This window comes from Cervus canadensis, chromosome 5, assembly GCF_019320065.1.
Source record: "Cervus canadensis isolate Bull #8, Minnesota chromosome 5, ASM1932006v1, whole genome shotgun sequence".
In the NCBI taxonomy this organism is placed as follows: domain Eukaryota; kingdom Metazoa; phylum Chordata; class Mammalia; order Artiodactyla; family Cervidae; genus Cervus; species Cervus canadensis.
The window spans coordinates 68620019-68635826 of record NC_057390.1 but is presented as its reverse complement, the minus strand read 5'-3'; the positions used below and the strand labels follow the sequence as shown (position 1 = coordinate 68635826).

The 15808-nt window shown below is 45.1% G+C and overlaps 1 protein-coding gene across 1 annotated transcript; it reads left to right on the top strand.

Moving 5' to 3' along the window:
- Positions 1–11754: 11754 nt before the first annotated feature.
- Positions 11755–13672, top strand: DNAJC5G (DnaJ heat shock protein family (Hsp40) member C5 gamma). The gene is made up of 4 exons (XM_043470485.1): positions 11755–11867; positions 12368–12581; positions 12780–12924; positions 13620–13672. The coding sequence occupies exons 1-4, from the start codon at positions 11755–11757 to the stop codon at positions 13670–13672; spliced, it is 525 nt and encodes a 174-aa protein (XP_043326420.1).
- The last annotated feature ends 2136 nt before the right edge of the window (positions 13673–15808 follow it).

Below are 15808 nucleotides of genomic sequence, written 5' to 3'. Positions count from 1 at the left end.
GGAAATTTATGCAAGAAAAGCTTGGCTTTGAAACAGACAGCTTGCACCTGTTTCTCAAGAAACCATCAAGTGGCCCTGTGAAAATCTTTGCAAAGTGTCCTCTTGAATGCCAGGTCTGAGGAAGACATTCTGCACCTGGACAGGAGATGGGGAGATTGTGCAGGAGTTAGGACAGCTTAGGGCTGGTGCCCTGTATGGAACACTTCATTCAACCTTCACTGCACATTAATTTCCTGCCATGACCCTTGCTCTCCCACCTGGGGATTCCTGGTAAAAAAGATGGATGCGTTTTCTCCCCTCCTGGCTTTGACTTGATTTCTCTCTCTCTCTTTTTTTTTTTTTTTTTTAGGTCTACCACTTTATTGCTACCAACCAATCTCCCTCCACCCTTGTGCACACATGCTCAGCCCGCCAGGCTCCTCTGTCCATGGACTTTTCCAGGCAAGAATACTGGAGTGGGTTGCCATTTCCTTCTCCATGACTTGATTTCTTTTCTGCAGTTTTGGGTTACTGATTTACCCACTCTTGATGCTCTTACTTCTTCCTCAGATACTAATTTTCCCTAAGGTGTGTCCTTAGGCTATTCTTAGTCCCAGAGGAGATGAGGCAGGCAGCCCTGGAGGTTCTCAAAAGAACAGGTCAGTGCCAGCTTCCAGAGCACATGGTGACAGAGCAGCTCAAAAAGGGGGCTTCAGGGGGCCTCAGGTTGGACCAGTTCACATTGGGAGAGAAGGAGAGCAAAGCCCAGTGCTGAGGTCAGCATGTAGGCTGAGCCAGAGATCTCGGGCAAGATTTGGAGTCCAAGCCTTTGGGCAAGGGTTAATGTGTGAAAAGGCCAAGTCAAGCTGAAGGGTATATATAGAGGTGTTACCCCCAGAAAGCTTTTCCTGATCCCCTCACCCCCTGTCCCAGGTGGGTTACCTGCTCTTCCCTATTGATCTCAAGGCCCCACTGTGCTTAGGTGCTGGGAGCACTCACCACATGATAACAAAATCATTTGTTTGTCTGTCTCTTCACTGGAGCACGAGCTCCCTGAAGACAGGTGTTGTCTTTCTCACCACTGTGTCCCCGGCTTGATACACAGTCCTCCGTAAAGCCATCCCAGAAAGGAAGAGCTGATTGTCAGAGGAAGCAGGATGGAGGAAGCAAGATTTAGTTGGAGATACAGAGGATGAAGGAAGGCTGCAGCTTAAATGTCACCTCCTCAAAGAAGCCTTCCCTGATTCTCCCAAACCAGGCTAGTGCAGGTTATACATTCTCATTGCATACTTCTTTTTCTTCCTTAGCACTTATCATACCATAATTAAATTGTTATTCAGGGATTATTTATTTCTTCACTTGGCTTCCAGGATGCCATAATCTAGTTTTCCACTTATTTCATTGACTGCTTATTTTCAGCCTTCTTTGCTGGTTCTTCCTCATCTTCCCAACCTTTTAATGTTGGAATAGTCCAGGACTTGGTCACCCCCTTCTCTTACCTTTCTACACTCTGTCCCATGGAGATATCATCCAGTCTACAAGTTCTAAAGACTACCTGGAAACAGCAAGTAAATGATTGTTGAAGCTTGGGGATGGGTACATGGAGGATCATTGGACTATTCTGTTTTTATATGTGTTTGAAACTTTCTATTAAAAACAAACTTGAAAAAATAAGTGGCATCTTACATGATGATTCCCAGATCTCTCTCTCACTTGATCTCTGATCTCATACACCCAGGTCAACTTGACTTCTCCTCTTTAATGTCTAAAAGCATCTCAAGATTCATCTAAAACCAAGCTCCTGATCGTCACCTCATCCCAAACGTTCCCTTCTAGCAGTCCTCCCCAGGCAGAACATGGGAACTCCATCCTTCCACTTGCACAGACCAGAAACCTTAGAATCATCCTTGACTTCTCTATTTTCACTCCACATCCAATCTGTCAGCAAATCCTGCTCCCATCCTTTTCCAAACCACCATTGTCTGCCTTCTTGATTATTGCAGTAGCCACCTAGTTGTCTTCCTTTTTCTGCTTTTGTTGCCCTGTTGTCTAGCCTCAATCCAGGCTAGGCAACTAGATCTATTTCCTCACTCTCCATCTCACTCAGTATCAGCCAAAGGGCTTCCACTGGCCCACAAAGCCCTATGCAGTCCAGTCCCTCTGATCTCATTTCATACTACTCTCACCTCAATCCCCAGCCACTCTGGCCTTTGTGCAGGTGGGTCCTACAACACACCAGATGTCTTCATCTACACTCTGCCAGATGTCTTCATGACTCACCTGAGGACCTACTTCAGGTCCTGACTTAAATATCACTTTTACAGGCCTTCTCTGCTTTTCTTTTTAAAAATTGTGTTCTTCCCTCAAAAAATTTCCATCTCCATCCCCTGCTTTATGTTTCTCTATAGTGATGATTACTACCCAACATCCTGACTATTTTACTTGTTTACTGTCTATCTCCTCTCACCAGAATTTAAGCTACATGATATCAGAAATTTTTGTCTGTTTTGTATACTGCTATATCCCCAGTACCTAGAAGAGTATCTGGCACCTGATAGCACCTAATAAATATTTGATGAAGATATTAATGAATGTCTATCTTCCACAATAAGCTATAATCTATGAAAACTGATTATCATCGTATCTAAGGTACTAGGCATAGAGCAATGCTATATAGGTATTTGTTGAGTAAGTGAACTGATTAATTAAAAGGACAGTTCATGAGGGGAACTGGTGTGAGGGCAATGGTATAGAGGATAGAAAGAACAGGGAGGAAAAAGAAAAAAAAAGAACAGGGAGGGAAAAAAGACTGATGGTTACAGAAGGTTTAGGGCAATAGCACACAATGCGTTTGGATGGGCAACTTGGTAGCAAATCGTAGAGTTAATTGCCATAATTTATAGACTTCTTTTTTTATTGTTGTTGTTTCTTTTTTTTATTTTGCTTAGAAGAGTTCTTTATTCCTAATCAAAGAAGTTGACACCTGCTCATGTTCACTGCTATCCTTCCTTAATGGGGAAGAACTCTGCCAGTGAATGTAACCTGGACAGCCATTTTAAAATGAAAATGATTTGATTCCTTAGAGGGGCAACAGGATGCATGCTTATGTACAGTGGTAGCTTGGTAGGAAGAGTGGGGCAATATGAGAGGTGAAGGAGAAATCTGACAATATCTTCAATTCTCTTACTTGGTGCTAGATTAAATGAAAGAAGTCATTGTGTAAGCTGTTACCAACTGCCTTTGGAAATTTGGCCCATTTTATTCCAGGCACTGAAAATACAGATGCTACCAAGTGATTCTTATGTTCTTGTGGGGAAAAAAACCTGACTTTTCTTTGATTTTTAAAAGTTCAGTATTGATCTTTCAAAAATGTACTGAAGCTTTTAAAAAGGATTATGGTAAACATTCACATAACTGCTTTATTTGAATGTTAGTATGTACATTCTAAAAATGTTGGGTACTGATTATCCAGTGTATCAATGAATTAGCATTAAATGAAAATTCAGAGCTGTGGATATTACTTGGTCTTTGGTAATTCACAGGGCCCACTCTTAACTCACCTTCTCTTTATTGCCCCCATGTCTCATTGGCTTCTGAGTTAGTCTCTGCTTTCCAATAATTGTCTTAGAACAGTTTTACTTATATAGGTTGGTTTCATTTTACCCTTTGTTTCCTGCTGCAGTATTGCAGCCATCCTGGCATATAGACTTCTGTATTTATTTATTTGGCTGCACTAGGTCTTAGTTGCAGTACAAAGAATCTTCGATCTTCATTGGGGCATGCAGGATCTTTTAGTTGTGGCAGGTAGAATCTAGTTTCCTGACCAGGCCCCTGCATTGGGAGCTCAGGGCCCTAGTCAATGAACCGCCAGGGAAGTTCCCATTGTCATATTTAAAGGGTTGTTTTGCACCCTGTAGGCTATGAGCAAAGGAGTAGTAATGACTGAGGCACTGCTTTACAAACAAAGATCTGGTAGAAGTATACATCGTGAGACTGGCAGTAGCAAGAACAGTTAGGAGGCTAGAACAGCAGTTAGTGTGACATGGAAACCCTCTAACTGAGGTGCATCAAGGTTGTGGAAGCTGAAAAGAAGAGAAAAATTAGAGAGCAATTTTGAAAAAAGAAATGATTAAGAACTGGGCTTCCCAGATGGCTCAGCGGTAAAGAATCTACCTGCCAATGCAGGAGACATGGGTTTGATCCCTAGTTTGGAAAGATCCAACATGCTGCGGAGCAACTAAACCCATGGGCCACAGCTACTGAGCCTGTGCTCTAGAGCCTGGAAGCCACAACTACTGAGCCCCTATACCACAACTACTGAAGCTTGAGGGCCCTAGAACCGGGGCTCTGCAACAAGAGAAGCCTCTGCAACGAGAAGCCCTCACACTGCAACTAGAGAGTAGCCCTGCTCACTGTAACTAGAGAAAAGCCTACACAGCAACGAAGACCCAGCATAGCCAAAAATAAATAAATAAAAATTTTAAAACAAACAAACAGAAAAAAGAAATGAGTAAGAATTTTTGGCCTGAATTTGGGGAAATAATGGCCCACAGCCCACTGATGTTTGGGTTTTGAGCAGCATTATCTTGGAAAGAGTTGTAACATTACTGCAAATGGAGAAAGCAAGAGGAACAACCAATCTGGGGGCAAGGTCGTGAGCTCAGGTTGCAGAGTGGGGTTTTGAGGCAATGGGAGACTGGTGTGTGGATGGCTCTAAGGTGAGCTAAAACAGAGCAGTACCAGCTGAAGCCACACCCACAGACTGCATCTCTGAAGTAGAGAGGAAAGCGCAGAAGCAGGAGCTTAAGGACCAAACCATACAGAATACCCACAATCAGGAGATGAAGGGAGAGGAGCCAGCAAAGGGGACAGGAAACTTATTGGAGGTGGAGGAGGAGACTCAGAACAACCCCAGAGTTGAAACAACCCCAGAGTTGAAAAGACATGAAATTGGTAGAGTTGAACAGAAAGAAGTGATTTAAGGCCCAAAGTCACCTCCCAAAATATAGCCTGATATTTTTCACTTCATTCAGTCACACTGACTGAAACTCTGCCGGTTAGTCCTTTTGTGTTCATCAGAATTAAGGGGGTGAGGTTCTAATAGTTGCTGTCACTGTACACTGAATTACAGGGTTTTAATCAAATTGCTTCCCACCTAACCCTTAGAGATGAGATCATTTTAGGGAGGTGATCATTTTTATTAGAAACATTTAAAGGAGAGGAAGTGAGAGGGGTAATTTTGGAGTTTTGACTGCTTGGGGAATACTGTGGCACTGTGGGGGATATTTTGGATAGCCAGAGGGCAATGGGTAGAGGAATGAGAAAATAGAGTTCTGAGAGGCTGAGAAAGAATATAGAAAGGGAATGGAAGGATCCCAATGGCAATTTCCAAATCTTCTTAGAGGAGGATCTTGATTTACCCCTTATTCCCAGAGACAGAATGAAAAGCAATTTCTCTCTTTATAAAATTGGGAGAAGACAGAATAGAAAGTACGACAATGATGATGACAACGATGACATAGCACTTACCACGTGCCAAGCATTGTTCAAATTAAATGTTTAATCTTCCTAATAACCCTAAGGGCAGACTATTATCTCCATTTTACAGGTAGGGCAGGTGTGCCCTGTCAGTGTGAAAGTGAAAGTGTTAGTCTCTCAGTCATCCAACTCTTTGCGACCCCATGGACTGTAGCCCACCAGGCTCCTCTGTCCATGTGCCCTGTTAGCCTGCCCTTATGTCTGCAGAGTCTGGGGCTGCAGGGCAGAGAGCATAGGGGTATAAAGCAGCTTCTCCAGTTGGAAACCCTCCACCTCCCACCATGAGATGTTGGGAGGATGGGAGATGGCCCTGGGGAGGACCAGCAAACAAACTGGGTCAAAGGTGTTTTCAGTCACATGTAGTACATATGCCTTCAACTGGGGGGAGCGAAAGCAGTTCACTTTAACACCATCATGAAAGCAAGTGAATATCAGCTACAACTTTGGTCCATTTCTACACCTAGATTTTAAAGTGGGGAGGGAGCTGGTGTGTATAAGGAGCCGACATGGTATATGCACTGAACTTGGAGTCAGAAGACAGGTCTAGAACTCACAGATTGACCTTGTACAGGTTAATCCTCTCTGTGCCACACTTCTCTCATTAAAAAATCAAGGCATTGGTTAAGAGTTAAGTCTCTGAGGTCCCTTCCAGCTCAAAATTTGTACAATTCTAGAACCTGGGAATTGGGTATGACAAATTACGATCTCTCTCTCCCACCACATATGTTCGAGAGCGTGATATTTTGGGTATAAATATGCCAATGTGTGCTGTCTGTATGTGTATATTCCAGCTATATGACTAAAACTTCAGTTGTTTGTGGGTAAATAAGGGATGCTTCTTGGTTTTCTCCAGGAAAGACCACATGGCTCTATGAGGTAGTAAATTTCTGAGATCATTGACTCAAGACATGGTGGGAGGGCAAATGATTTCAGAAAAAATTTGAGTCTGTCATCATCCTTTAGCAGTTACTTAAATTGTTTCCATTACTTTTGCAACCAAATTTAACTTAGTCTTGATCTCAACCCTGTGAAACAGCCCAGGGCTTCACAGAAGAGGGAAGAGACTCAGAGACTGAGTGACTTGTCCAAAATCACACAGCCTTTTAGAGCCAGAGCCAAAACGAAGACCTAGGGCTTCAGACTCCTGTCTTGGGTGTTCTTCCTAGTTCTGTGCTGGGTGTTAGAAGAGACCCCGTGCATAGAAAAGAGAGTCGAAAGGGCTCTGTTTCTAGGGGAGAGTCCCTGGCCAGAGAGTGCCAGATCAGCCTGACTGCTCTGTTCCCATCTCTGCAGCCTGCTGGCTGCCGTGTCATCTCCTTGAGAGCAGAGGGCTTAAAGATAATGGCTATTTCAAGAGCCACAAACTATGATTAGAATTAATTAGAATGTCAGAGGGCAGTGATAAGAAGTAATAACATTCTGGAACCTCTGACAAGATGTGAAAGATGTTTACTAACTCTTCTCTGAACCCAATTTATCCTCTTTCTCAGGCTCGCTTTATAAAGCATGGATGTGATCACACCACCTCCCAGGGTTATGAGGATCAAAGGAGACAATAAGGTAAAAGTGCTTCTGAAAAGATACACAAGTGTGTTTGTTCATTCAATTTAACCAACATTTACTGAGCATCTACAATATTCCAGAAACTATGTTAAGAACTGGAAGAAAACTAAGACAAACAAGAAACAAGGAGCCCAGAATTGCCATTACTCTCTCTCCTAATGCTTCTGTCTCTTTACCCCTCATGTGTCTGTCTTCTTGTCTCAGGCTATATGAGGAAAGGCTGACTCTGAGTCCTGTCCAATTCTCCAGCTAAGAGTTTCTGTCACAGGGAATTCTTGCTATGGCCCAAACTCTGGACCTCCACTGGACCAGCAGAGGGTTCCCTCTGCTATTGCTCATTCAGCAAATCATTCATTCCCTTATTATGAGCAGGCATGGTTCCAGGTGTTGGGGACACAATGGTGAACAAATGGACAAGGTCCTGCCCTCATGGAGTTCACTGTCTACCGGTGAAGGCAGACCTTAAACAAATAAATATATATTCACAAATGATGGTGAGGGTGTTTTGAGATGGGGAGAGAGAAGTGGAACTCAATTTAGAAGGACTCTCCAAGGAGGCATGAAGCTGAGAGCCACAAAGGATGAGAAGTCAGCCATGCACGTAGCCTGGGGAGGAGTCCTCCATGCAGAGGAGGGGGAAGGAACACAGTGTCTTCAAAGAACTGACAGAAAAGTGGTGCAGTGCAGACCTGATCAAGCAAGACAGTGGTACTCATGGAGTTGGAGGGAGAGGCAGGGGCCAGACCACACTGGGCCTGTAGGCTGAGAGAAGGAGTTCAAGTAAGTACAGTGAACTTCCAGTGCCTTCTGCTCTCTTCCCAGTGCTGGTGAAGAAACGACTCAGGCTGTTCTACTATTTCTGTCATCCCATGATGGTGACAAAAAGCTGGAGGTTAGTTAGAGAACAAACCATCAAAAAATTGCCAACTTTATCAATGTTATGTGCCAGCCTGGATAGGAGGGAGACTTGGGGGAGAATGGATACACCTACATGTATGGTTGAGTCCCTCTGTTGTTCTCCTGAAACTACCACAACACTGTTCGTCAGTTATACCCCAATACAAAATGTTTTTAGTGTTAAAAAATTTAAATTAAAAAAAATTAACAACAGTAATAAAATAGAATAATACATTGAAACAATATACTATAGTAAAAAAAAAAAAATGTCAACTTTAGCTCCTTTACTTTGGGTGACTAACCTCTAATCTCATCTAACCCAGAACCTATGAACTGATGCGTGATACCAAAGGTGCAGGGAGCCAACACATGAGATTCTACCCATGACAAGGTCATGAGGAGAAAACCTGACAGGCAAGGCAGATCAGGTTTTCAGGGATTCTGAAAAGCTGCCTCCGGCGCTCACCTTAAAGATGATATCTGTCTTTCTGATGCTTGCTTCAATAGACTACTCCCTAATTTCTGTGACACAGGCAGAAGGCCTTCCCCAATCTCTTTCCAAATAAGAATCAATTTAGAACTTTAATCAATAAGTTTCCCGGGTGGTGGTATTTTATGAGATTATCCAGGCTGAAAGGAGTGTTTTAATTTAAACTCCTTTGCTGGTATTTTAGTTTGTTTGGCAAATGTATCTATGCCCTTGGTACTAATATGCATGACTGCTTATAATACCCTAATCACAAAACAGCATAAAGAACCTGATCATATAAAGGCCCTAATGGACATAGAGCCCTTCGGGGAGTGAGGAAGCCCTATTAGAAAACACAAGAAAAATTATTCTAAAAGTGGCTATTGGGTTAACATTTGCTTGCTGTGTTTTTGCTCTTAATATGCTAAGGTTGTGTTATAGAAACCATTGTTAATGTAGTTATAGATCTAGAAAAATAAGAGCTTAGCCCTAGTGTGGTAACAATGAGATGGTTGTTAATTGCCAGCCAGGAGTGCTAGGCAGGGGCTGCCTCACCAAAGTCGCAGAGTCAATGTAGGGTAAACTTCTTAGATAAATGCAACTGACAACTTCTGCAGAAGGATTAATTTTTATATTAACAAGGTTATACTTCTACTCTGTACTGTTGCCCTATGAGAGCTTTCAGTTAAGGTCACCATAGAAACGGAAAATAGGTTTACATTCACCTGACCTGCATAAAATGTTAATAGGTCCCAAGGCCAGAAGATAAAGTACAAGACCCTCATAAACAAAGAAGTATGCAGAAAACACCCTGGTTTCGTGAAGAACAAGCTGATGTAATGTTAAACTATCTTCCCCTTAGAGATGTACTAACTTATGGTATAAAAGCTACGGTAAAAAATAAAGCATTGCGAGACCCTGCCAGACTCTGCTGCACCCCCCCGTCTGGTCACTCTCTCTCTCTCTCTCTCTCTCTTTCTCTCTAGCTCCCTCACAGACTTAGCCCTATCAAGGCTGGTCTCAAGTGTCTTCTCTCCCTCTCTCTCTCTCTCTCTCTCTCGCCGACGCCGTTCATCCTGAGGGTACCCCCTGGATCCTGCCGAGGCTGGACCCCAGCACAAAGGTTTTCATCCCCACCCCTACACTGATCACAGATGTACAGAAATAAATTAATCCAGTGGTCGTTGTGCATGTTGAACATGGACTCTTTAGTTTGCTCAGATGACTCACATCTTTGGTGTGCAACTGAATCCACGTGCAACCGGCACAATGACCACTGGATTAATATCTGTAGAAGAGGAGGTAAATGTGCATAAATGACAGTAATAAAAGGAAGAGATAATAAAAGCCAAAAGACAGGTAACAGAGAGAGTACTGAAACAATAAAGTTCTCTCAGTTACACATTACAGGTACCATTGGGTGTTCCTTAGTTACGAAAACCAATATCACGAAGTAGTAAACTACAGGTATGCAAGCCTGTCAGAGATTATAGGAAGTGAGGCCAAGCACCCATATGTGCCCTCATGCCCTGCAAGTGGCATGTAAATTAGGGAGATAAACTGGTACTTTCGGTAACCTTCTGGAAAGAAAGTTAGTGATAAGGATCAAAAGCCTCAAAAACAATTCACTTTGACCCAATAATTCCACTTCCAGAAATCTACACTAAAGAAAAAAAAAGATTTTCTTAAAGATTAAAGATAAGAATTTTCATAAGGTCATTATACTATTAATATCAAGATTAGAAACAATTATCCAATCTGGATTATGTTATTATATTATGGTACATCCTCCTAATGTAATAGCATTTAAAGGAAGTTTCTGAAGAATAGGCATGACTTTTGGAAATGTTCAAGACATCATTTTAAAGGAAGATGCAAGGTAAATTACAATACGATAGGATAAATGCTTTTATAGAGGAAGGTGGGAACAATTGAGGAAATGAAGGAAAGCTTCTTAGGAATACTGACATTTGATGTAGGTCTTAAAACATGTGTAGGAGTTTCCCGTGGACTGGAAAAGAAAAAGGACCAAGTGGCGACCTCTGAATTCTGTGAAAGAAGATTAGGAAGGTAATACACCTCTTGAGAAAGGTTCGCAGCAACCACCCAGCTCATACAGCCACGGTCTGCAAGCCCTGTTATCTTTCCTTAAGTGAGTCGATGAGTCATGTTCCGGATCAGGATGAATGATTCTCCCTCCCACGGGAGAAGGGACGCCCCTGGAGGCTGCACCCGCGGGTGGGGCAGAAACTGACACCCACAGCCTTTGGCGGTGGGCACCGGGAAGATCCCTACGCTCAGGCTTCCTTCCGCGAGCAAAATAAGTCCCACCCCAGACCCCACCAAGACCTACCCGCAGCGCCAAAAAGCGACCCGTAGTGTTGACGCAGTGCGCAGGCTCAGTCGGCCACTGGACCGCTGCCGTGTGAAGTTTCACACCTTCATGGAGGTTGCGTGAGGCCTCCCGGCTGAATAGAGTGACTACGAGGTAGATGCCAGGCCGGATGAGGGGCCCACACAGAGCCAGAGGGGACCTGAGGAACCAGAGCATTCCCTTCTGAGCTGTCGCCTTCGTTTTCCCAGACCACGGTCTCCCAGGCTCTCTCCCACTCTCTGGGGTCCTGCTCCCTGCTACCTCTCTGGTCAGCCCCAACAGCTCCCGGTTTTCACTTCTTCCTTCATCCCTTGAGTCATCTCCCTGTTCTCCCTGAGGGACAGGGGTGGGATGGTTTGAGAGGGGAGGCTAGGAGGTAGAAAGTGTCTGGCCTAGGTGCAGGCACTGCCTTCTGGCCTGGTTTCTAGATGCCTGGCTTCTCTTAGGTAGCTCATGGTTTGGTCTGACTTGTTCTTCCCTTGGGGATTGTGGATCGCCAGGATTCCCCACCCAGCCTGTTCCGAGACTGGGATCCTGCTGGGCTTTCAGACCCAGCAAGGACTTGGACAGGCTCAGGACTCCTTCTGTACAGTCCTTGTAGCTCTGGACAAAATGGATCTTTTTGCAGGGTTTAGACCTCCTTTTACTTCACCTCTGTAGAATGTGGGGTGTCTGGACTCTGTGTATCTGACGGACACTGGGGAAGCTGAGGAGAAGACGTTTCCTCTGTAAAATTTGAATTCAAATGTCTTGTCACCTGCACTCTCCTGCTAGTCACAGGTGCCACTCGCCATTGTCTGATATTTGTCCCATGGTAGCCACTTTCCTGCCTCGCCTCTGAAGGTGATGAGTTTCCTGTCACTGGAAGTTAACTTCTCTGTGGCCCCCACCCCTGGAAGTTTTCACAAACGTTTCCCCTCCTTCCACCCAGATCATGGCTCATGTGGACGAGGCCGCCCGCCGGTTGTCCAAGTCTGGGTCAACCCTCTATGCAGTGCTGGAGCTTAAGAAGGGTGCCTCACCTGAAGACGTCAAGAAGGCCTACAGGTTCAGACATCAGCCCCTTATTAAATCTCACAATTCTCCCTTTTAAGCCCTTTTCCTCCTACCTTGCTTTCTGACCCTTTTTTAAAAAAATATTTATTTATTTGGCTGCATCAGGTCTTTGTTGTGGCATGTAGGATCTTTCATTGTGGCATGCAGGCTCTAGAAGGCACTGGCTTAGTTGCCCTGTGCCATGTGGGATCTTAGTTCCCTGACCAGGGATCAAACCCACGTCCTCTGCATTGGAAAGCAGATTCTTAACCACTAGATCAACAGGGAAGTCCCCTGACCCAATTTTTAAATCCCCAGACCTCCGCTTTGGGGCCAGATGGGGCCATCATCCTCTTTTGTGTGAAGGAATATAGACTTGGGCTGCTTGCTTCCATCCTCTCATGCATTCTTTCTTCACCCTCTAGAGACTTATCCCTGTCATTCATCGTAACCCTCCCACCCCCACCACTCCCATCCTCTGCCCACCCTTCTTTTGGGTATTGCCTGGCTAGGAGACTGGCCTTGAAGTATCATCCAGACAAGAATCCAGGGGACGCTCAAGCAGCAGAAATCTTCAAGGAGATCAACACAGCCCACTCCGTACTGAGTGACCCTAAGAAGCGGAAAATTTATGACCGGCATGGCTCATTGGGGATATATATATACGATCACTTTGGCGAAGAAGGAGTCACATACTATTTTACGATGAATAGTTGTTGGTTCAAGGTACACAATTCCTTCTGGTCCCTTAAAAATATGGAAGGAGGGGCACCCCTCCACTCTTAGGATGGCTGATTCGCCTCTCCTAGAACAAATGCTTCTATTGTCTAATATACTGGGTGCCGGAAGAATTGAGGCGGGGTGGAACTTGAATGGAAATACCCAGGAACTGCTGGATTGAAGCCATTCTTTCCCACCTTGTAGACGCTTATCCTCCTGTGTGCTCTGCTCACCTGTTGCTGTTGCTGCTGCTGCTGCTGCTTTTGCTGTGGAACACTGAAGCCACCACCTGAGGAAGCGACTAACAAAAAATATGCGTCAAATGTCCAGCATCAGCCTCCAAGGTCAGGTGAGAACCACAGGCAGGGACTGGGGTGAGAGCTGAGTTAGGGTTGTGGGTGACACCCTGAACTCTCAACTGTGAACCCCCAACTCTCAAGTCAGGATTGGGGCCAAGTGAAGAAAGAGAAGAGGGTACACTTGGTTTCTGAGGGGCTTATGGCAAAAACTGACGGTTTAAATGTAATGTTCGCTTTCCATGACTGTTAAGCTTAATGAATGGGGTGAGCATTAAGGTAAGGAATGGGGTGGGAGACTGTGCCTAGAAAAGGCAGTAGTTGAAGACAAGTTAGAGGATGCAGTTCTTTGCATTTACTTGAGAGAGAGGTAGTGTCTGAGATTATTCACTGAGGTGTGGGTTGACTGAAATTCACACCAGTGCCATCTAGTGACAGGAATACATAACTGCACGGTAACCCTTTTCTCACCAGTGGACTAAAAAATGGGTTTCCCGGGTGGCTCAGTGGTAAAGAATCTGCCTGCTAAGGCAGGAGACTCAGGTTGATCCCTGGGTCAGGAAGATCCCCTGGAGAAGGAAATGGCAACCTACTACAGTATTCTTGCCTGGGAAAGCTCAAGGGCACAGGAACCTGGTGGGCTACAGTCCATGGGGTCACAAAAGAGTCAGACATAACTTAGCAACTACACAACAGACTAAAAAATTGTTACTAGATGTTGACATATGTGTTTCTCAATCCATCATAGGACGCAGAGAACATTTTAGAAGAGAGGAAGATGGTTCTAGTGATGATAATTAGTAAAAGATGAAGAAGAGTGAGGTATGAAAACTGAAACGCAGCAATAATTAAAGGGCAAGAAAAAAATACACACTAAAAACAATTCAGCTGAGTCTTTAATGGAAAGTTATATCTTTATAGTGTGGACTACAGGTATTGTATCCTTACCTGTAGGGGGTTTGCTTTAATTCTGCATGATCATTCCTTCTAGTTAATAAGATGCCATCTTCTTCTGCCCTTAGATGCTGACCCAATGAGGGTGACTTCTGCTGCCCAGTCCACTGGACTCGGTGAAGAGAGGAGCAAGTAGCCTTGTCCTAACATTGACCCTGATTTGCCCCTTCTACGTGTAAGACTCCCGTTTTCAGAAGCATTGATGGCCTCCATGCCAGTGAGGATGCCATCTTTGTCCTTGATGCTGTCACTGACCCTGGCCATACAGGGTCATCCAGCTGTTCTTTTTAGCTCTAGTCCCAATTTTAACCTGTTAGAGTGCAGCCCTCCTACCCAACCCTTGTGAGGTCTTAGGCAGGGGTGACAGTCTTTTCCTGAACATTGTTTTTCCTGTGCCTTCCTTGGAAAATGAGCCAGTGTCAGCGGTAGTGTCAGCCACTTATGAGACTTCCATCAGGATCCTGAAAACCAAGCAGGATGGATCCCGTCCTGGAGCTGCTGTATTAGGTGACCCGCCTTTGGTGCAATTCTGTGTGCCAGGAACTCTTTGTTCAGCCTCATTCGCCAGCGGGTACACCTTTCTGGGGGCTGGCCTCATCTTCTGGTGCCCATGCCCTTGGCATTGCCAGCCTCATCCTGTACCACCATGAGACAACTCAGGAAGAGCATAAGTGCATTTGAGGCTTAGAGGTTGTGGTCCCACCTTTCAATTCTCCCTGGACTGCAGCTGCTAGCACAGCATCCATGAGCATGGGGCCTGTGGGCTGACCAAAGTTCATATAGCAGTGCCTGCCGGCTTCCATCCTTCCGGTCTCATGTTGTACAAGCTGATCACTATGTGTTTTGCGCTTAAAATAGGGGCATGAAAAATTTGATAGGGTAAAGACTGAATGATTCCAGGCCCTTCCCCCATGTGTGCCTCATCGCACTGTCTGTCTGGTATCCTCATCACACCATTCCCCATCTTCACAGGGTCAGAACCTAGTAACTCCTCAAACTTCTCCTGACTGGGAGAAGGGCTAAGGAATGTCAGTGAATAAAAGAGCTTTTTTTAATCCAATCCCAGTGCATATGTTGGGCCCCCAAAAGACAAATCATGCCTGGGATAGAGAAGAAGAAGGAGAAAAAGGTAGAGGACCAGTGGGCATATCTGAGATCAGCCTGCCTCAGGGAGCCAGAGATCAGGACATGTGTGGAGCTGGGATAGAGGCTTCCCAGAGCCTTGTGATGATGACTTTGTCAATGCTCTAAATTCCCTCTGTAGACCGATTCCCGCTGTGCCCAAAATAGGTCCCTGGCATCCAGGTCCTTTCTGCCCAACTCAGCTTCTCTAGATTTCCTAACAAATTAAGAGATGTCCTTGGTGTGGCTCCAGTGATGTGTTGAGGGACCAGAATCCTATGTTTTCTCAGGGATACGCTCATGAGGTCGTTTCAGGCCCTGGCGCACCTGCCAGCTCCAGCCTCCTGGGCTTCTTTTCCTAGGACGGGGGATATAAGAAAGATCTGGGCAAGAACAAAAAAGAGCCTCTCTGTCATCTCTGGTGCCCTTGTTTTGAATCATAGGATTCAGAAGAAGACAGTCAAAGTCACTGACTAAGCCTTGGCGGCAAAAACTTTCATTGTCTCTATCTATAGGTCCAGCAGGATCTCTCCTTTCACCCAGGCCATGTATGGTGCCTGTCACATGGGCCAGTTCAGATTCTGTGTCACCACCTGGAAGAGGCACCCAGGCCCAAGCATGGGGGTCGGGGGCTCACAGGAGCCCTCTGAGTGAGAGCACCTCTGTTGCCCACCTCGGCTTCCACCACAGCAGTGAAGTTCACCCCACACTCGCTCTGGGGAGTCACCCGTTCCCGAATGAGTCAGGGTCACTCACTCGGTGACAGCTGTGGCTCGCCTTACAGGAGCTAAATTGGGAGTTGGAATGTCACACACACATGCTCCTTGTTCCCCACCCCCACGTTAAAAACTAATCTCCTCT